The sequence below is a fragment of the Pelodiscus sinensis genome, chromosome 4, assembly GCF_052426305.1.
Source record: "Pelodiscus sinensis isolate ZL-2025 chromosome 4, ASM5242630v1, whole genome shotgun sequence".
NCBI classification, from domain to species: Eukaryota; Metazoa; Chordata; order Testudines; family Trionychidae; genus Pelodiscus; species Pelodiscus sinensis.
Window position 1 is genome coordinate 131,510,609 of NC_143055.1, and position 22,689 is coordinate 131,533,297.

Here is a 22,689-nt window from a genome sequence, read left to right on the forward strand (position 1 = left end):
TGATAATAGCAAACTAACCAGAGTAACATGTTCTCCTTAACCACATGTTAAGGTCATGAAAGGCACTTTTCAACAGGACCACTTCCAACTCAGCCAAGTGCTTAGGCAGTATATCACATATAATGGGTGACAGGGCTAGTATGCTAAGATTCCTTTGCATTTAGGCCCGAGAGGAAGGCCCTCATTTGTCACAAATATAATTTGCTCTTATTTTGATAAAAGGGGGACTTTTCTGTCATCAAATCAGCCAACCTCGTGTCAGCACTTCCTACAAACCCAATGTCGTGCTACAGGTCTGCCTGAACTCTCCTTAAGGCACCCCCTGCAGCTTCTTCCCCCATCCTCAGCATCACACCTCCAGTGGTCGAGTGCTGTCACTGGCAATCTCCTCCGGCAACTCTGCCTTGACCCTCTAACCATTACATGCCACAAGGTGGCACTGGTTCCCTTCATAAGCAATGCCACAGCTTCAGAGAGGTAAGCTGAGAAGGGACCATTATGATCATCTAGTTAGACCCCCGGTAGAACACAGGGGAGAGACCGTCCCTGAATTAGTTCCTGTTTGAATAGAGCAGATCTATGATTAAAAAATACACAACCTTGATTTAAAGACTCCAAGTGATGGAGTATCTACCACCTCTCTTGGTAAATTGCTTCACCCAGTGATTTCCCTCACTGTTAAAAGTGTAAAAACTTAAAACACAACCAATGGTTCTACAGAACCTTCGAGACTAACAAAAATGTAGACGTAAACTGAAAAAACAACAAAAAGTCTGGTACACTTTATAGACTAACAAAACATGTAGATGGTTATCATGAACTTTCGTGTGCACAACCCATTTCTTCAGATGAATGGAATAAGAGGTTCAGGGTACAAATAAATAGCAGAGAAAGAGAGGCTAGGGAGGTAAAGAGAAGGATAAAAAATAGGAACAAATATTGTCAATTAGAGTTTCTGTGCTAAATGAGGCTAACAGAGTGGGCTGTAAGTACCCAGAATTTAGCTTTTTATGTCATTAGGGTGTGACATGTAGCGGCCCATCCAGTTCAGGTCTTTGTTCAGACCTTGATTATAGGCAGAGTTTGACAAATAATGCAATCTACTTGCCTGTGGCGAGTAGACTGCAACCCGGAAGTGCCGGGTTCGGGCAATCTGCGCATGTGCAGAACAATCTGCGTATGCGCAGAACAATCTGCGTATGCGCAGATCGCTGGACAGCGCGGCTGGCGAGCGGGGCTTGATGCGGTTCGGCGAGCCCTGATTATATGTATTAAACTTGTAAATGAAACCAAGTTCCACAGCTTCTCTCTCCAGCTTTTTTTTTGAAATTGCTTTGTAGATCCGCTAGTGAGTGCCTGAGCAAGTATCTTATTTCTAATCTGATATTTGCTTATAACTTAACAACTGCTCTCAATCTGCTATCTAGAAATAAAGTAATTACAGAATACAACTGAATCATCTCTGGTAAATATTGCCAATATTCTTCATTTTACTTAAAAGGGACATTAGCAGTTTACATCCAAAACCTAACTTAAAGAGACACTTAACCGAACCTAATATGCACAGAAGTGTTTTCCTAATTTTTGTAGTTAAATGAAACTAGATTCTTCAATAAGCTCTGCGACAAGAGTGTAGCAGCCGAAACACCACAGCATTGTGTTAGCACATGGAAATAAAGGACTATGAAGGTAGCAGTCAGGTGTCCCAGCTGAGTGAACACACCACACTGTGCAAGTCATTCAGATTGGATGAGGTTATCTGTAATACACATAAGAAACTTATCTTGATAGTGCTAGTTAAGAAGTACATAGCTCAGGTTTCAGTGTGGTAGCCATGTTAATCTGCTTCAGCCAAAACAACAGAAATGACATGACTTGCCCAAAACCATGCAGTAAATAAGTGGAAGAACTGGGAATTGAAACCCTGCTTTTGGGCTATCATTATAGACTTCAATCACTAGATCAGGTGCCTAGATAACATTACATAATTCTGCTAAGTTTTAAAATGCACGTAACTTATTAATTTATGCATGTGGTTCCCTTTGTCACCCAAGTATCTTAACTGACCCAGGTTTATGATGTGAGGAAATTTAAGAACTTTTCAAGGATTCACTTGGCATGCCACTAGTGCCTAGCTATTCACTACGGCCAACATTCTCAAAGGCAGAAGCTGAAGTTAGGTGCCTAAATATGGACACAACTATGTCTGGATCTTTTTACGTATTGTTAAGACACCAATCTTCTGTCTGCACTCAACTCAGAAGTTCTTAAAGAAAGCTCTCCTCTTCCTTACTTCTATGGCTTGAGGCGGTGGCTTGCCATGCACCCTTTCTCCCCCATTGACTTCAAACCCAAGTGGCAGGCTATTTGCCTTGCCCTGCTCAGCTGGGCTCAGAAATGAGTCCTCTGAATGACGGACTCTCAGCAAAAGAAGAAACAGGATATGCAGATTCCCAATGACAGTCACTGATACCTTCAGACTGGAGCTGTGCTTCTCACCTGAGTTTATGGGAGGGTCGTGGATGACATCAGTAATCACCTTCTGGATCTCACGAGTCAGACCCACTCGTTCTAGGTCGACTGGATAGCCAGCTTTCATGGCTTGGAACAAATGAGTGCCAACCACAGAGAGAGGCAGAGACCTGCTTGCACTTATACTCTTCTGGGGAAACAATGAGAGAAGAAATCTGAAGTGGTAACGTGTATGAGATCTAACAACAAAGTAACCAAAGCCCTCTTTGAATCCCATCACTGACTTCCCCTTTCTCTGCTGTATCACACAAGTTTCTTGTGTTCACTTCCAAGACCATCCACAGCCTATTCCTACTTACCTTGGATCGTTCATTCACTGCCTCCTATTGGCCCACCGCTAGACCCTTTATCACCAATTGCTAAATGTTCAAACTAGCACTTTGGTGTTTTCTCCCATGTTGCCTTGCATGCCTGGGAGCTGCTCCTCATAAAACTTTGGGAAACTATCTTCTTATTCTCCTTTAAAATCTTCCTTAGGCTTGGTCTAAATGGCATACTCACTCTGGTTTATCTACAGTGCTTAGGGGTGTGAAAAATCCACCCACCTAAGCAAACTAGTTATGCCGACCTTAAACCCCTGGGGAGAGAACGCTTCCTCTGCGAGAGGTGGTAGCTACGCTGACAGGGAAGAACTGCTGATACAGTGCTATCAAGCTGACGGGACAACACTTCCCCATCAACTTACAGCTTCTTTACCAGACATGCTACAGCAGCATGCTACAGCAGCTGCACCGACATAAATGTGTAGTGCAGATCTGCCCTCAAATGTCTCCCACTAAGATGCCTACAAAAAACATGACAATGGTTAGGCTGATGGTTCACTGAGACCATTGCCTGTCACACCTTGATGTTTACATGTACTCCCCTGCCTGTCAGTATTAATCAGTTGTCTCTTCTCTTATGTTCATTGTAATTTCTTTAGGGCAGGGATTGTCTGTCTGTTCTGTGTCTGTACGGCACCAAGCACAGCAGTGTTGTAGTCTGGCACTGTGGTAACACAAACAGTAAATGATAATGCCTGGTGCATGCCACTTCACAAACCAACAGCATGAATTGGAGACCAGTGCCTTTGGCTGCAAAACAAGAATGCCAAACCACTTCACTAGGCACATTTTTTTGATCTCTTTCAGATACTGGATCCAATTTGTCAAAAGGTTTCATTTCAAAATATTATTTCTGGTTTGGAGAGCAACTTCCCGCTGTGGCCCTGAGACCCCCAGACATAGAAACGGTGCTGCTCGGTATGTCGAAGGAGCAGAACCCAGAGCTCCATCCTTTAGCAGTGGCCATGGAGCTGCTCCAGACTCTGCTACACTGGGGTTAGGGCAAAAAGAGACAACGAGCTGTTGCCAGGATCTATATGCTACTCTGGGAGGCTGCATCTCTATGGTTGGCTCCAGACCTCTGGCCTGCTCACAATCCCTTCTACATGGCTATGGAGACAGACATCACCAGGGTCTGCTCTGCTCTCTGGAAGAAGTGGATCAATCCCTGAGCATGGCAATCTACACCATGCAAAGGGAATCCTATTGTCACTGTATATGGGGCCTTCCACAGCTGTTCCTGGACTCCAGGACTTCGTTGTCATAGAGAGAGAGTTTTATGGTAATGTAGTCGCTCTGCTGTGTAATCAGCTCCACTCACATGTTATGGTCAGTTTGTTAAAGCCTAAAACATCACCTCATAAAGCAGCTAATTATCCACATCTTAACTGCAAGAGATCTGTGAATTTAGCAACCTTTGCCAAGTCCTTATGCCGCTGAAGAACACGGGTGGCACTACCAGAATAGAAATAACCAACACAAAATTGATTATTTCACATTCTTTTAAGTGGACTCCATTACCACAGTCTTAGGAGAACCTCTTTGATTTTCCTTTACTAAAGTTGGACTTTTTTAAAGAACAGATTTAAAATTAATTATTTTCCCTGAAAGAATCAGGCTTTATGTTTCTTTTATTGACTTTTCCCCAGACAATACACATAGGGGAAATGCAATAATAATGGTTATTTGATACTGGGCATCAAATTACCTAACACTAATTGTACTATTGCGTCTTGTTAATTAGTCCTTGGGCATTTTAATTTAGTGACTACCTGACAAGGCTCACTCTTACACTCTTGGGAGGGATAACAGAAGCTTGAAGCTATTTCAGCATCATGCCAAAGGATCAAAGAGTTGATAAAAAGTCAGCTGCTTAACAAACCATATAAAAGTAATGGATTACGGAACACGCCTTCAAAGGGCATAGACCAAAGTGCGTATTTCAGCGAGTGTATTATGGTTCTTTGACTATACAACAAATTAATAAAGAGTTCAATGCAAAGTCCATGTTAAGGTCACATCACGATTAAGGATGTTAAGGACTAGTCGATTCCCTTCCTTTGCTGCCTCTTATCAGATAGAGGCAGCAAGTGGGAGAAGAGGGGGTACTGTATTACAAAGCGGCAGTGCTGCACGGAGCCTATACCCTGGGCTCCGTGCGGTGCTGTCACTTTGAAATGCCATGGTGGCATTTCAAAGGATCAGCGCTGCACAGAGGCCAGGATCAGCTGTGCGGTGCTGCCCCATTGAAATGTTGCCACAGCGTTTCAAAGCGGCAGCGCTGCATGGAGTCAGGATTCCCTAGCTGATCCTGGGCTCTGTGAGGCACTGCCGCTTTGAAATGCCGAGCGGAGCCTGGGATCAGCCAGTGGTACTTCCCACTGGCCCTGGGCTGCACGCGGAGTTCCAATTTTGAAATGCACAAGAGCCTCAGTTGGGGCTCTTGTACATTTCAAAAGAGGAATGCGGAAGTGTCTATTGACTAGTCGAGTAGACAATGGAAATTCCATCGACTAGAAAATTAATTGTTATTTAACATCCTTAATCACAATTAGGAAATGAAGGTCGACTCCTTGTAAGTGGAGTTCTTTGCCAGAGACTCTGCATGCTCACTCCTGCGATGAAGCCAGGATTGTGCAATCTTCTATTTCTATTTCTACATGTTAGTGCACATCCCACCATCAACCCCGGCATTGGTGAGCATTCTGTGGGTGTGGCTATAAAAGGCGGGCTTGGGGCTACTGCAACCTCAGTTCCTTCTGTCTACTAAAGCGGAATACCAAGTAACACTGAAGTTAAGACGCTGCAGCAGTGGGGAATGTGATTACACAGATTACACCTCAAAGAACTCTGATTAGGAGTACCCAAGCTTCATTACTTCTTTGCATATCCTATGCATATTCCCACACTTGGGAAAGTCTGACAAGACAGTATAAGGAAGGAGGGAGCTTAACGAATGAGTGACGCACGACTCTGTCCAACTGTGCTTCAGATCTGAATGCCAGTTCCAATGCATAATGTCTTATAAAAGTGTGAACTGGACTCCATGGAGCAGCCCTGCATAGTTCAATAAAAGGAGCATGTTTGGAGACTGCTACAGATGTACCTCCTGCTCTAGTACAATGCGTTCTAAGAGGACCAGAAGGAGCAAGGGAAACTCTTTGATAAAATCCCTCAATACAAAGTCTAACCTATCTGGATAGGGACTGGACTGAAATATCCAGAACCTTAGAAGTACTAGCAAATGAAACAAATAACTTAGACAAAAACATAAAATTCTTCATTCTATCCATGTAATATAAACTAAGAGCACCCTTAAGCAATGTAACCTAGACTCCCTTTCACTCGAATGAGGTTTAGAGAAAAAACACAGGTAAATTTATATTGATACAGAACTCCAAGACTACCTTTGGAAGGAATGGAGGATGTGGTCTAAGACAGTGGTTCTCAACCGTGGGCCAATATGGCTCCCCAGGGGCCACGCCCTACCTCTAGGGAGCCACATGGAAAAAACGGAACATTAGGTAAATGATGCACCTTTTTTTCCCAACTAACAGCGGCTCTGAGGGGGGCCACAGAAGTAAACAAGGCTCAGAAGGGGGCCATGAGCAAAAAAAGGTTGAGAAACACTGGTCTAAGATCACTTTCTTTATGAAAAGTAGTATGGGGAGGGCAGGCAGTCTGCCATCAATGTATATAATTCACTAATTCTTCTATTGGAACAAATTGCTATAACAAACAGCTATCTTTATAGAAAGATGAAACTAAGAACAATCCCACAAAGACTCAAACAGCAAAGATAAGTTGTGTTAATACTAACTCCAATTCCATAGTGGAACTGGATCATGAACCAAAGGATATGGATTCAATAAACTTTTTTTTTAAGTTTTTCTCCAGTCTGTATGAGAAGGTGGCTTTACCCTTCACTTGACTATGGACTGCTGCTGTTGCTGCTAGGTAGACTTTAATAGAGATGATTGAACCCATTGTTTTTAAGCATAACAAGTATTCTAAAACCAGTGGTATAAGGGCTGAATCTGGATCACCTTTCCTGTCTGCTGCCCAAATAATTAATCTTCTCCACTTACACTTTTTCACTTTTTACTGTCCTGGTGCCATCTGCCCACCGCTTGTATGCACACAGAGAGATGCCTATCTGGTGAGCAGACCTCTAGATCCTCTCTCTTGGGTAGAAGAACTATACTTGGTCTGATGTTCAGGGACCGTTCTCTGCTGCAAGGGCAGATTTGCCCTTCAATGCACAAAAGGTAATTCCAAGTCACAGTTCCCAAAAGCATGCATATGCAGTTTTTGGTGCAACCTCCATCTCCCAAGCACCTATCTTAGCAGATGTGAGTAACATGGCTGAGATCAGGGTGCAGCCAGCGTCACAGCAATCAGAAAGTTGCACTGATATTTAGGCTTTCAATTTTGTACTGTGGGCTCTTTTCAGGCCATTCAAATCTTACATGGTGATACAATGCGAATGGTTTGATTCTGTTTTTGTATCCAGAACAGGGCCACGGTATTCACCAGCCCAGGAGAAATGTCTACATGAAGCCCTATGTACCGTGTTTAAGCCATACTGCTATCTTCCATTTGTGTCTGATGGGATCCAGAGAGAAGTCCAGTGGAAGGTGGAAATGGCACAATTACAGCAAAAAACAGTTCCCAGTGCTGCCTGGCCAGCCAGTATGGATGGGGCCTTCTGTTCCAGATAATGGAAGGATTTGGTATTCCAAAAGCAGGGGCTCATTGGCAGTGTAGGGAGGAGTTGAGAGACAACAGCAACTGATCCAGTCTGGCCCCAAGTCTCATGTTTTAACAAGTGTGCAACCCCCCGATACATTACATTCTATTTTAGACACCCAGCCACTGGGAAATAACTCACCAAAGACTGGTTCTTTTCTTGGAACAGCTTGTATGTTATGAGCTCTGACTGCGGAAGGGGGTGGCCCCCACCTCTCTTCTGCAGGGCTTCTGGCTGCTTTTCCCTAGATCCGCAAGTAGGGAATGTGTCAGTCTGTAAAGTGACAAGCAAGAGTTAGCATGAATAAAACCCAGCAACAGCCACCTGCAAAATCGTCCTGTCAGGTCATCTGCTCTACAGTGGGAAATGGAAGAGCTAGACTTTGAGCAAACTAGACTGTGCTCCACACATAAAGAGAAGAACAAGCCCAAGGCGAGTGCTTATAATTCAACGCACACGCGCAAACAGACAGATGCTGAAGCAAACTCTCATCTTGCTTAACTTAGTCGAGTGCTAAGTTTGCGATATGCTGTGTGATTATGCAGGCGCTCACGCTTGGGTGGGAGAGAGGTCTCTCCATGAGCCCTGGACCTACTGCTCTGGGGAGAGATGCCTCTCCCCACTAGTTCCCGACTTGCCATGGCCTAGGGAGAGACGCCTCTTCCCCAACCCCAATGCAGCCTAGCACCAGACCTGCCATGGCTGGGAGAGGGACATGTAACCTGCAGCTGCTGCCATGGCATTTCTCCCCCCACCAGCCCAGGTGCAGGGAGTCTTCTCTCCCTGTCTTGGCCCCCAGGCAGCCTCCATACCAAGCCCTCCCTGGAACCCATACTCCCAACCAGAGCCCTCAGCCCCCCTACAATGCATCCCTCTGCCCCAGTTCTGAGCTTCCCCTCCCCATACTCCAAACCTCTTGACCACATCCCCACCACATTCTATTATGTACACAACAGTGAGGTGATGTGTTACACATTAATTCCCTACCGATGTGCGCAATAAACTTCATTCCGCACACAGGTGGGAAAAATTAGAGCAGGGGTAGCCAACCCATTCCGTGCAAGCCAATATATCAGTGGATCCAGCATGAAGAGCCAGGGCAAAGTTGTCTTTAATGGCCGCACTGGACAGCTCCTCTGCCCTGGAGAGAACAGGGAGCCAGGAGGAGAAGGCCGTTTTCAGGGGCACAGGGTTGGCTTTATGAGCTACGGGGGGAGGGAGGGAAGGAAAAGCCACATGCGGCTCGTGAGCTGTGGGTTGGCTATGGCTGAATTAGAGGAAACGTTGCCTAAGGGGGTCACAAAATAACTGGTGTCTGGACTGGCACACACTGGACTGGTTGGTGAGTCTGAATTAGTTTGCACTGTTAAGAGAGTTTGATGCTCATGTGTGCTGCAATACAGAGGTGCAGACTTGTCTTATTTTTAAATAAATAAGTATTATTATATATTCTAAATTAAGAATTTTTTAAAATGTCTTGACAAGACGCCTTTTCTCACCCTCACTCCACACACACACACACACACACACACACACACACACACACACACACACGGTTCTGCCTCCATGGAAGTAGCCAACAGAGCGTGCATCCCAGCAACCTAATCTGTGAAGCAGAGAGAAAACTCTCTGCAACAGTGAGAAACAGTTATTTCTACCCCAGCAAAGACAATTCAGCAGACACTCTTCCTGCCTGGATGTATCTGCTAGTTGGATTCTACAGACGCTAGGATGGAGGAGAAGAATCTTTTCACCTTCAGGGTAGCATAAGGGTGCCAAAACTCAGTATGTGATTTGTGTCACCGGTGGCACGGAATCTCCTCTGTGCTTTGTCTGTTGCCACAGTGATCAGTGAAGAAAGTACACGGGGCCAGGGTGCCACCATATGGAGCTGTTCCCTGGCGCTTTTCATCAATAAATCCCAAAGCATTTCACCAAGGATGTCAGTATCATGATCTCCATTTTACAAATCACAAAACTGAGCCACGGAGCAGTGAAACAACTAGCCCAAAGTCACAGCAGATCAGCAACAGAGCTAGGGACAGAGCTCTCAAATCTAAGTCCAGTGCTCTGTCTCCGAGACCACAAAGAGGGTATCACAATGTTCCATGAAACAGTGTGTCCATTGGCCAAAGCATCCTTCAGCAGAGTAAGGGCCACCAGTCTCCCAGGATGGGCCCATAAAATAGGAAGTGAAGTGAGCCCTACCCTCAAGCCAGAACAGGCAATACTCTGACCCCGACAAAAGCAAAATCCATATGCCCAAATCTCCAAATGGAAGATCAAACCTGGATCAGCTTTATGTGCTGAGCCAGAAACATCTGAAACAGTTCTATGGTTGTCATGGCAGCCATGAGATAATGGACCCATCCAGACTATTATTTTTGTAAGGACATTCATGACCCTGAGGACAATCAGCTCAGTGCCAGAAGCACCAACCAGACAGAATTCAATCAGCTCAGCAAGGGACCCTGCGGGCAGAAAGATGGCACGTACAGATACATATTAGACTGGCTCAGACTCAAGATGGACATTGTCAGGAGTTCAGTTATGGGGTAGGAAGTTTAGGGGGAAGGGTGTGTGTTGGGCAGTTGATGGAAAGCTTCCTGCATTTAAGATCAGATGCAAAGTGCACAGTCCTAGACTTCCTCAGTCCTGCCTAGGAGCATGGTGAACCGAGCACGGTAAGTACCTAACAAAAGAGAAATGACGTAGCAATTGTCCTGAAGGAGACAGGACCTGAGTAGTCATTCAGCAAGTTCCAGGCCATGTTTCTTCCATCATTAAATCACAGCAAGAGAACCTTACCAGCTTGTGACCTTGCCTTAAATAGCCTGCACTACACATTAGCAATCCACTTCTGGGGTATCACACTATGGGTCTAGCTTCCCTGCAATTAACTGCATGGTGATTATTCATTTGTAACCTCTCAGCCTCATCCTGTCCATCTGCACCTTCTCCACTGAGTTTACTGCTGTTTTCAACCCACGTTGGATGGCTTTTGGAAAAAAAAGTTTATAAGAAGATCCTTTCCACTTTATTCAAAAGAATACAATTGTCAAAATAATTTAACTTCTCTAGTCTGCTTTTAAAATTTTTCTTTAGAATACCTGATGAGGGTTTCAGTAGGTCAATACTCAACCACTGTATGTTCTTTTTATAGAAGTAAAGATGGGAATTTATTTTAAAACCTAATTTTAAGCTGTACCAAAGGATTGTAATTGTGCATTGTATTTACTGACAATTTAATGGCAGCTGCCTACATTCGCCTACTGTGAATTTAACTGGCTCCCATCAAACATCTAAGAATTATACCCTCAACTGTACAGCTTTTCCTCTAGCGTTCTCTACATCAGAATATTCAGATAACTGTAAACAGAAATATTCATTTCTTTCAGTTACAGATTTTCCAAACACTATTGTTTAGGGCCACATTCTGCAGTCTGCCTTTACTGGGAGTTTTGCCTAAGTGCAGGCTTTGATCCACATTTAGCACCACAAATGAATACATTGTTTAAAAATGATGGCTGACCAAGTCCATTTTGCTTGTTCGCAAATATGGGCCATTGAAATTCAAGAGCTGGAATGCTGATTTTATTTAAGACTAAGCCATTTTGAAAAAAAAAAAGCACTGATGACAAAAAGAGCTCAGTTTGCAATTTACCATGAATCCTAAAACTAGGCTGAATATTTACTAGCTATTTTAAGAAAAACTGGATGCCTGCCACACTCTAGTGAGTTTATATATGGGTTCTAAAAGAATAGAAAGCAAACTTGGGGAACTGGTGAATAATCAGGCCTCTTCTAGGTGTTACAAGATGTACCCAATTATCCCATACTCAGAAGATTTCATTCCCAGAACTGTCTGGCTGGGAACTACAGCCAAACAATCTTGGTGTATCAAGCATGGACTAATTTCCAACCTCTCCTGTGCTGCCATCTGGCCTCTCTTCCTGAAGAAATAACAGTGAGGTTCCTTTCTTTGTTACCAGCAACCCACGAGCATGCTGCTGTCTCCATTAGCAGGTTCCATTGGAACAAAATAAACAAACTTGGACTCTTGTCACCAACAGGGCTGGTGTACTCACAGCAAGTATTACTCCACAGCTGTCAGGAGGAGGAGGATTAGGCCAAGTGTTTCCTCACCTTCTAGTAGCCCTTTTGCCAGACAGAGAGATCAAGCCAAGCACCAAATTGCTGAAGTCTACATGGGATTTAGATGAGGAATGAGGCTCTTACCACCACTGTGTTTTCCTTGTTCTCCAGGCTGTTAGTAGGTTCCACACGTATTTACACAGTACCTAGCACATATCTAGTATCATCATATACTGTGTAATCTGGAACGTCTGGAACTAGATAACAATGATTTCCACTGCATATGTGAAAAAATGAACAGCTACAAACATAGGTGTGGGAACTAGTGGTGCTGCCACATGCCCTGGCTTGAAGTAGTTTCTGTCACATATAGTTTGTTCAATGGCTCTCACCACCCCCACTTTACAAATTATTCCAGCAGCCTCGGCTACAGAGAAGCTTGTAATCATATGACATGACACGTCTAGGGAGAGGAAGACCAATCTTCCCCCACATCCCAGTCGCCAGCCTGGTCAGTTATCGAAGAAGTGTTGAAGACAGCCTTTTGAGTAACCTACAGGATACTTAGCTATGACGTACATGAGAATCTCAGGAGCAACCATCAGGAGGGCATCTAATTTGCCACATACAGACTGGGCAAGAGAAAGCAAGAATCCTTAGCAAGAAGTGGGAGAGAGAGAAGATGGGAAACAGTGGAACACAAAGGCTGTCTACACACTGGGCCACTTATTCCGGAAAAACAGTGATGATTTACTGTAAGAAATCAGCTGCTTTTCTGGAAAAACTATGCTGCTCCTGCTCGGGCAAAAGTCCTTTTTCCGGAAAACTGTTCCGGAAAAGGACCAGTGTAGACAGCACAGTAGTCTTTTCCGCAAAAAAGCCCCGATCGCGAAAATGACGATCGGTGCTTTTTTTCGGAAAAGCGCGTCTACATTGGCCACGGATGCTTTTCCGGAAAAAGGGCTTTTCCGGAAAAGCATCCTGCCAATGTAGACGCTCTTTTTCCGGAAATACTTATAACGGAAAACTGTTCCGTTTTAAGCATTTCCGGAAAAAGGTGCCAGTGTAGACACAGCCAAAGAGAAAAACAAGGGCTAGAAGAAATGAGAGGAGAGGATCTGAGAGTGTATTTTGAAAACTTCTTAAGAAGCCTGCTTAGAAGCACACCTCCTCTGCTCTGCTTGGAATCCTCCTTGCTAACCAGAAGAGCTGCAGGCCACTGCCCAGGGCCAGCATTTACTGGGTCTGCTGCAGAGGAAGCAGAACCAGCCCTGAGGAGGCATGAGAGGCAGGTTTTGCTCAGAACCACCATCTTGAGGTGATTCAGGAGGATTCTTCACAGGCTACAACAAGAGTCCTGTCCTGTAACTGGAGGAAGGATGGGGACCATGCCAGAAAGCCTGAAAAATGGGACTGGTAAATCACAAGGGTTCCAGCAGGGAAGCTGAAGGCCCTGCTAAGGAAAAAATTTTACCTCCAGATTATTTTCTTGGCAAAACTCCTTGATATCATGCAGGAGAGGAACCAACATGGCAGATTTTGCATCAGATACGCCATCAATTCTCTTCACATTTTCAACAGTCGTCGGCCTATTTTGGGTGGAACAAGAAAACAATGGAGAGTTACAGTGTAGTGCTGAGTTATATGTAGTACAGAACAGGAATGGCAATCCCTGTTCTACGCAGATTACATGGACAGGGATGACTCTGCCATCATGACACTGAGAAATAACATGACTAAAACGCAGACAAAGGTCTTATAATAAGGACTGTGGAAAAAGTGAGTGGCTTTTTGCTAGTGCTTCATGTTTTCTGGCACGCAGATTATTTTGCAACTATATCTAATGTATTTTTTATGTTTTATCATGACATACTGGCTATAAAAGTTGGGCTTCAGCCAGTCACTTGCAGAGGTCAGAAAGGGATTTCCTTTACAATGTATTCCTGTTTCTTTGTGTTTTTCTCTTCTTTGAAGCTTTTGTCACCAGTGTGTGGTGAGCACACACGCCTAACGAGGAATGGCAATGAGTAAGCACTTAAAGAGTCGTCATTTTTTGTTACTAACTTGGCTTACAGGTATGAGGGGAAGACGCCAGAGCCCCTCTGAACTGAAGACTTTACCTTATTTTTGCCATGTCCACCAGTATTTTATTTGTTGCCAACACAGCTGGAGGAATATCTTTCTCACTGGCTAGCTTCTGCCTGGCTGCCAGCAGCTTGCCATACAGAACAGTCTGTAAAGAGCAAAGCCAATGTATGAACACATGTAAGACATTACTTTAAAAAAACACTTTAGGTCGAGAACTTAGAGGTGGTTAAAGTATGGAATGAAAACTTCTACAAGAGAAAGCAAACTACAGTACAAATCCAAACCTGATAAGCAACCATAATCTAAACCATATCCACACTATAAACTCAACATGCTTAAGCGCTCATCAAGGACTTCAGTTCAAGGCACCTTTCTAATGTTAGATGTGAAAGCTGAGAAATCCAGTTACCAACAGTTTCTCTGGTGATCTTTTGGAGGAACAAGGAATGGTCTCTAGAACTGTGTTAGATGTACACACGAACAATTCAAATACATGTCTTACACAATCAGACACCATTTCAATTTAATCTACTTACGTGCAGTTCCTTCTCTCTGGATGAAACAGCAGGTTCTGGGGACTTCAGTGGCACAGGAAGAAGTTTGATTGGTGACTGCTCCATGTCACTATTAAATTTTAAAAAAAATCAAATATCATATTCATGTTCCAAATGATCAATTTACTTTACATCAGCTAGGCTCATTTGAGATAAGAAGCTTTGAAAGCACTAATGTATATGAGCCAGACAGACATGTGGTCTCAGCAGGTTTGCATTAAAACAAATCTCCTAAGATACACCAGAATCCATAGTGACAGTTATCCTGGTATAAAACTACAGGGCTACGTCTACACTGCAGGCTTCTTGCACAAAAGGTCTTCCACAAGAGTGCGTCCACACTGCCATATGCTTTTGCTCAAGAGATGTGCTTTTGCGCACGTGCATCCATGACAGTGTGGATGCTTTCTTGCTCAAGAAAGCTCCGATGGCCATTTTAGCCATAGGGGTTTCTTGCGCAAAAAATTCATGTTGCCTGTCTACACTGCCTTCTTGTGAAAGAGCTCTTGAGCAACAGGGTTTATTCCTCGTGGGGAGAGGAATAATTCTTCTGGAAGAAGCCCTGTTTTCCTACGCTGTACTGTAAATTTACTTGCGCAAGAACACGCGTGCAGTGTAGACACCCAGCAAGTTTTTGTGCAAGAACAACTGTTCTTGCGCAAAAAGCCTGCAGTGTAGACGCAGCCCAGCAGTATAATTATACCAGTATAGCTACTCTACTAAATTTCTCCATTTAGACAAACCTTAATTCTATACTTTTCCCAGAGAACAAGCTCTTTCTCCCTCTGATGTGAAGAGTGGACCCTGACTTCACTTAACTTCTAACTTCTCCATGTTAAGGCCTTGTCTACACTTATATGAAGATCAATGCTCTGGAGATTGATCTTCTGAGGTTCGATTTAGTGGATTTGGAAAGGACCCACTAAATTGAATGCTGAGGGTGACCCTGTTGACTCCAGTACTCTATGGGGTCGCAAGGAGTAAGGGAGGTCAATGTGAAAGTTTCTCCCATTAATCTCCTGAAGTGGGGCCGTCCCAGGAATTCGGTTTAAGGTTCGTGGACTCCAGCGACAAATTTCTCATAGGTGGAAGAACAAAAAAGAGACAGAATCACCAGGCATGTGAAAGAAACTGGCTGGTGTACCTCCCCATCCGGGACTGCTCCAAACCTGACCCTCTGACCCCCTAACACCTTTTAGGGAGAGAAGGGGGGGAACTTCAGCTCCTCCCCCTATTCATACAGGAATATTGCTGGCTGTTCCCCTTCATCAGGGAGTAAGGGGAAGTGCACAGTTGGCTGTATTCCTCACTCTGGCTGGTGAGCACAGGGGGCAGACAAACCTAGACCCACTCCCCACAGATGTGCCCACTGGACTTGCAGCAACCATGGTGAGACACTTCTCACCTGGCTCCAAGCTGCTGGGGTGACAGGGAGGGGACTCTCCATTCTTACCGGGGAAGCCTGCATACTGAACCCTCATCCCTAGTTACACCCCAGAGCAATGATTTCAATGAAGAAAAACAAAAATTAATTGAGCTAAGGATCTTAACAATGCCAGGTAAATCTTCTAGTATGATATAAATGTTCAATTACTGTTCAGCTCAGGTAATCAGAAATAAATGCATTTTACTGTCACTTTTTGAAATTAATGTGAAATGTATAAGCTACTTCCAAGCATGAACTAATGTATATTTTGTGGCATTTTAGCATATCATGTGAGGCAAAATTAAAACCGTGTACCTAATTTACCTATCAAAATTATTTGCTCTCTTACAGCAGTTTTAGAACTAAGGTTTCAGGCAGAGAGGTTATACCTGGCTTCTTAAAAGATATATAAAGTCTGGCTCCTGCACAGCATTTTTCTTCATATAAATGATTTTAAACATTGAAAACAAAGGTCATGTTTACACCACAAATAGAATTACTTTCTTTCTTCTCTGACAGTTGCTTTACAGATACCACTTCTGCAACACAGGAAAGAAGTAATAAAGAGATGAGTAGAAAAAATTTAGTACATTGTACCTTTTATTTGAAACATTTCTCCTTGAAGAAATGTTACTTGCTCCTTGATAAGAAAACATTTCATGAAAATATGTCTGTTAAAAAAAAAAAAGTCAGAAAATCACAGCAGGTAACCACAACACAAATATTAGCAGTAAAATATTAATTTACATGTTTATACCAATTTGTTTAAAGATATTCAGTGCAGAAAGGGATTGATATTTTAAAAAACACATTGCAGTCTGTTGCATGATAGAAAAATATTTCCCTCTTAATACCTGGCTTCCCTCTAGTATATTATTACAAATATACACGATACATAAGTAAACAGCAGGTGTGTTACAGTATATTGATTCTCATTAGAAAACAAATTCACAATTTCTAACCTTAGTCACCGTACAAGAGGAAATAGTAATAAAACAACAATTTACAGAAACAATGGATGCTTTCATATAAACAGGTCACTATGGTAAAATATGTTCATGTTGTAAAAAACTAAGAAAAGCTACAAAACTTGGAATAAAGGGTTCCATCTCTAGCTCTTGCACCAATGTAAGCACTGACATTTCACCCCATTTTCTGAAACTCCTTAGAAACTGTAGGGCTTTCTTTCCATTTAGTTTACATTTAATTTAATCCCAGATAAATAATTTCACCCAGAGTTATGGCTGAGACCACACAATATACAATGTTACTGCTGTTTCTCATTGCCTCGTTACATGTAATTTGCAAACATTTGGATTATGAAATCCCGAAGAAGGAATTGTGATTTTCCAATGTCTTTTGTGAGGCACGTAATGCATATTTGGGTGTTAATACTACACTTTACTTTCACGCGTTAATGTGTTCACAGTTTATTCCAGTGTATTCAATTATTTTGTTCACCAGACAACTCACAACTGTCATACAAATGATTTGTAAATTCTAGACTGTGTTGCTTTATGGTGCACCTTAAGTTTTCAGACATGTGAACAAAACTTTGTAGTTAAACTTGCTGATCTGCAGTAAGTTTGTTGCATTCCTCACTTGCTCATCACTAAAAAAAATACTGAAGTGTACGATGAGTACTATTTTTCTGTAATACAGACCTGTTTTGCTGGTGTCAGCTTTGTCAACATCGTATTTGGAGAATGTGATCCTGCATCCAATGTCTGTCTCTTGCTGTAAGAAAATGAATTCAAATGTAATAACATATAGAAAAATAATCACTCTTACTTAAAGGCTGATATTTCAAAATAAACCTTGGGAGAGGATGGTTTAGAACTCTAAGAGCAAAGAAAGGTTACATACCATATGCAGTAACTAGAGTTCTTTACAATGTGTGATCCACCACAGATTTTTTGCTAGCTACATCAATTGGCCCCTTTCCTCTTCATGCTTCAAATTGATGGCATAGGGGTGGCCTGCGCTGAATATCTCTCTATTTACCTTTCTACTGCAAATAAACCTAGCAGAAGGCTCCACAGTAGAAGGGATGTGGAAGGTTAGTGGAATAGATAGGGATAAATTTTGAGTGTGGTCTTCCATCCCCATGGAAGAATGTGTAAGGGCTGGGTCAGCCCTAAGGGCCACAAATGCATCTACTCTTCTAGCTGAGGAGATGGCAACCAGAAAAGCAACCTTCATCAGCAGGTGGACTAAGGAACATGAAAGCTAAGGGTGCCTCCTTAGATGACACAAAGTACCACTTTTCTGTTGTATGTGGAGCAGGAGCACAAGTGGTCAAATATCTTGGCTGGTTCTAGGGCTTGTCTACATATACATTATGTCAGTATAATTTATGTCTCTCAGGGCAGCGAATAACCCACCCTCCTCCTCCAAGCGACGTAAGTTACACCCACCTGGGCACCAGTGTCAGTGGGAGAGGTTCTACTACCAACACAGCTACCACCTCTCAAGGAGATAATTTTATCAGGCCCACAGGAGCCTTCTCCTGTCAGCATAGAGCATCTTAACCAGACATGCTACAACAGTGTAGCTCTATTGGCAGAGCAGTGCTGCTACAGCATTTCTACTGTAGATCAGTGTCATTTGACTGGAGAATTCCAGTCTAGTTGTTTATGCGGGGTGTCCTACACTACCTTTAGAAGGATCTGGAGCATGTGCATGACACTCCTCAGAAGATTTTGAAATTGCCTGGAGCCATAAGGGGGTGTCAGTAAAGCCACTACAACCCTTCTGTGGTCATGAAGATGACCATCTTATTGGAGCTGCCGGTTCCACATGATACGGTTCCTCCTCTTCCTCCATTAGTTCTTGAGGTTCAGGATATCCTCTGCATGATGAGGGCTGTCTAGACTGAGTGTGATTGTATAGACTTTGGATGTCACGTATATGGATCCCACAGCCCCAGTAAGACCTGTGTGAGAGGTAATATGGAAACTGGGATGGTCCCAATGAGGAGGGAACCACTAATTCTGAGAGGTATAGTCCTTCTTGTGCAAGCAAGACTGTGCCCAAGAGACCATCCCCCAAAAGAACCAACCATACAAACAAAAACTTAGTGTGGGAATCTCCTCCTATGCACAGGCAGTCTTCAATAGTGGGATTCACATATTTGTTCTCCCGAGATACAAGTGACAAATGCATAATATATATGGCTGTAGTTACCTTTGGGTATGAGGTTTCCTTAGATATAGTTCTTCACTGAGTTGTAGCAGAAGGGTCCGACAGCGCTCACTCCTAGCTTTACAGAGCCAGTCTCTACCCTGTGAGATACAGAGCAATCCACTCAACTTTACATTGCCAAAAGAAACCTTGGAGAAGAAAGTCTGGAGAAGAGTGAAGCTTAGGGGGCAGGCACAAGATTACCTTCTTAGTAAGCTCACACACAGTTGCAAATTTGCTTCGACAAGAAACTTCTTTAAGAAACCCCTCGGTGATGAGCTGTCGGGCCAAAGCCTTCCACCAATTCTCTGGCCAATCCTTTCCACTGCCAAAGAGGGCATGATTTCGGTATCTGTCTGGGAGACGCTGAGAATTCTGAAATCATTCAAACATTTTGGTCAGATTCCTGAGTTCCTAAAAAAGTACTCAACCATAACTGACAAAGCACAGAAATAGTCATGCAGTCCTGTACAAACGAAAGCCATCGTTACTAAAATTAGGAACTGAAAATGTCAGAAATATGGGAGAACCCCTCCAAGTCTGAGTATGTTTGGCAGAGTCATTTAATACCCCTTAAAAATGGCTGAATTTGAAACAGCTGAGTCTGAATCCTTCCCTTTGTCCGTTGTTAGAGCTCGGTCCATGATCATGTGTCTCACTGCTTTCACCTCGAGTAGTGACCAGGTTTCTTCCTCTGGGCCTGTTCATTCTACTTCTGGGCCTTCCTAAGGACTGTGGCCAGAATTTGCATGTCTTTTAGGATCCAGGGCCACCTCTCCCCCAGCATCTCCTGAACCCAAGACTCCCAATTCTAAAGGCAGAAGGACTCAGGTAGCTTTTCCCCTTGTGTGGGCTGCAGAAAAGAGCCAATCAGAGACTCCAGCCGGTAGAGGCAAAAGCAGCCAAAAAAGTGATTTGTTGCACTATGGGTAAAAAAGGTAAAATGGGTCTCAGCTGGGGCCAGTCTTCTCTCAGCACCCCTGTGGACCGAGAACTGCTCAGGGGAGATCCTACACACACTCTCTGGGGCACTAGGACCACTGGCTGTGGCCTGGGGAGGGGGAGGGGAAGGGGATTGCATTTGTTGGCAGCGCCACAGAGGAGAGGTTTAAGGAAGTTTGAAGGCAGCTAATGAGATAGTTCTTCCCAAGCATGATGGGCAGCATGGGAGAAAGCACGAAGGTATGTGCTTCTAAACTTAACAAGTGGATGATGGAAGCTGACATCATGGCCCAACTTGAAGTTGCAGTCAACATCCTTAATGTGGATACAAGATAGTAGGTCGGGGTAATAGGGCCTTGAAAGTGAAGACAAGCAGCTTGTGTTTGATGTGATAGAGAAAGGGCAAGCCAGTGCAGGGAGTCAGAGAGAGAACTGACTTGGTCAAAGTGATGGGCTAGAAAAGTGATCCATGAAGCAGCATTGTCAATGGGTGAAGATCATATCTGTCATGGCCAAAGAGAAAGATGCTGCGGTAATCAAGATATGAGAGGATGGGAGCCTGGTTGAGAGTTTAGCTGTGTGAACAGACAGGAAAGGCCTTATCCGAGACATATTATGCAGAAACAATAGGCAAGATTTAGGCGTACCTCAGATGTGAAGATCTAGAGTGGTCTGAATGAAAGATGACACCCAGGTCACAGGTCTGAGTGACAGGTAGGATGCTGGCATTGTCTACAGTGATGACAGGTAGGATGATGGCGTTGTCTACATTTCCGGGTACGGGCTAAGGTCTCCTACTCCCAGTTAGCTCCTATTACTTCCTGCTATTATGTGTAATTGGGATGAATGCAGGCTAAGAGCAGACCTAGGGGTCGGCAAGGGTAAGGTCACGGTGCACCAGGTCCCAAGGGAACAGTACTGTTCCACTCGCCAGGGGACTGAGTCAAGGCCTAGTTGTGTGGAGGGCAGAACTGACACAGAGGACTATCACAGACCAAGGACTCTGTGAGTGACATGTGTGGGTTTCTGCAATAGAGAGAAGAAAAGAGAACGATACCTCCTCTATGTCTGTATCACAGTCCTCTATGCCTTTCACATCGAAACTGAACCATTTCAGTGAGCCTTCTTGCATCTTGGCTTACCTTCAGCTATGGCAGGCTGCATTACATACCTGCTCATTTAGTGATCACTGCCACATGCAGCAAATCCCACCTGAAAACTGTGCTGAAACCTACCTATTTGCTTCTGGGTAAAATGCAAGGTGCTGACTTTTACCTACAAAAGACCTCTAGGGTATGTGTTTCAGAAACATCACTGACTCCCCATCCCACCCCTCCAAGCACCATCTTCAGACAGTTCAGACATTTGTGCTGTCCCCAGATTTCAACTTCAAGAGACTGGAAGCAGAACATTGTCAGTGGAGGACATGACTGGAATCTGCTTTCCTGATGTCGTTAATTCACAGGCATAGCTGGAACTTGTACTATTCACACAGGGAGGACACCTGAACAGGCTTGTTTCTGTTCTGGGGATAAAGCAGTTCTTCCAAGAGTTGACTACTGGTTGTTTCAGTTTTTAAAATGGTTGCAACTGTGTGTGCCCGAAAGGAAAAAAGGGAATATTATTTTTATAAACATTAAGCAAACAAACCAAATTAGGCAAACTCATACAAACATAAAATCACAGGACAATCAAACAAGAGACATTTCTAATTTCCCTATCTGGCCCTGTGGGAGACTCTGTATTCCAAGAGCATTTTGCTCAATTAAGCACACTCCAACTCACCTGTCCTAATCTGAGATTAGCCACAAACCAGATGAGAGTGGCCTTGTTTAAATGCACATGTGCTGCCAGAGTAGTGGAACTCAAACATCACCCACAGCAACAGACACAGAATCAGAGAAACGTAAGATTGAAAAGGACCTCAAACAATTTCTGGGATAAACGGATACTTAATAAACTGTGAATTGGATAACTGACTGCACAGAGTACCAAATTTATGTGACACTCTAAAGATCACTGAAACATGCGTTTCTCCCAGTTTTTCATACTGTTATGCTGGGCTATCTTTATTCAAGTCTTTTATATTCCTGGTTTTATTTTTATAAGGCCTTCATTAAAACTTTTTAATCTACTGATTTTTGAAATACAAAAGAATGGGTTTTTATTAACAGGTACTGCATCAAATACATTATTTGCTAAAATATATATGCTAAGGATATGTAATATGATATACATTCTTTTAAAAAATGCTCAATGAAAACAACATTTACATTTAAAACACATAAATATGTGTAATACAATGGATTTTTCATGTAGAATTTTACTAGATATGGCCATTTAAATAGGATTAAGAGTATTTCAACAAGGAATTATCCAAAATAATGACTAACATCTTAGATATTATAAAATACTAGAATTATGATTAAAAGACATTCACATAAGTGGCCAAAAAGATGGAGCATAGAGCGTCTCGCATTATTTGAGTTGATTAATGTGGTCATGTTCTAAAGTTGCATATTTTTCTAACAGGGGTGGTATAAAATTTCAGTCAAGGCAACTTCTTAATTTGAAGATTCCCAAGAGGACTTGTTCAGTACAGTATACTGACTCAGTTTTCAAATAATAGGTGAAATCTGATCTCTCTTGTGACCACCTGAAGTCTGTCTATGAGCCCACCTGTTCCTATTTGTTATGAAAAGACACTGCTAGGTTAAATAAAATCTAAGACAAAACAATTCTTCATGGACATTACACAAACCTTTTAAAGAATGCACATATCTTATAAGGATGGGT

At 43.2% G+C, this 22,689-nt stretch overlaps 1 protein-coding gene across 12 annotated transcripts in view; it reads right to left on the minus strand.

Moving 5' to 3' along the window:
* WRN (WRN RecQ like helicase) overlaps positions 1–22,689 on the minus strand; it is an 87,193-nt gene that overhangs the window by 6,089 nt on the left and 58,415 nt on the right. For all 12 annotated transcript variants that reach the window (XM_075929332.2, XM_075929330.2, XM_075929329.2 and 9 more), the window contains 9 exons: positions 19,156–19,326; positions 18,955–19,052; positions 17,433–17,505; positions 16,366–16,439; positions 14,325–14,412; positions 13,821–13,933; positions 13,175–13,289; positions 7,747–7,878; positions 2,500–2,662 (listed from right to left, as the gene is read on the minus strand). In XM_075929332.2, the coding sequence (XP_075785447.2) occupies positions 2,500–2,662; positions 7,747–7,878; positions 13,175–13,289; positions 13,821–13,933; positions 14,325–14,412; positions 16,366–16,439; positions 17,433–17,505; positions 18,955–19,052; positions 19,156–19,326 (1,027 nt within the window). The remainder of the gene's footprint in view (positions 1–2,499; positions 2,663–7,746; positions 7,879–13,174; positions 13,290–13,820; positions 13,934–14,324; positions 14,413–16,365; positions 16,440–17,432; positions 17,506–18,954; positions 19,053–19,155; positions 19,327–22,689) is intronic.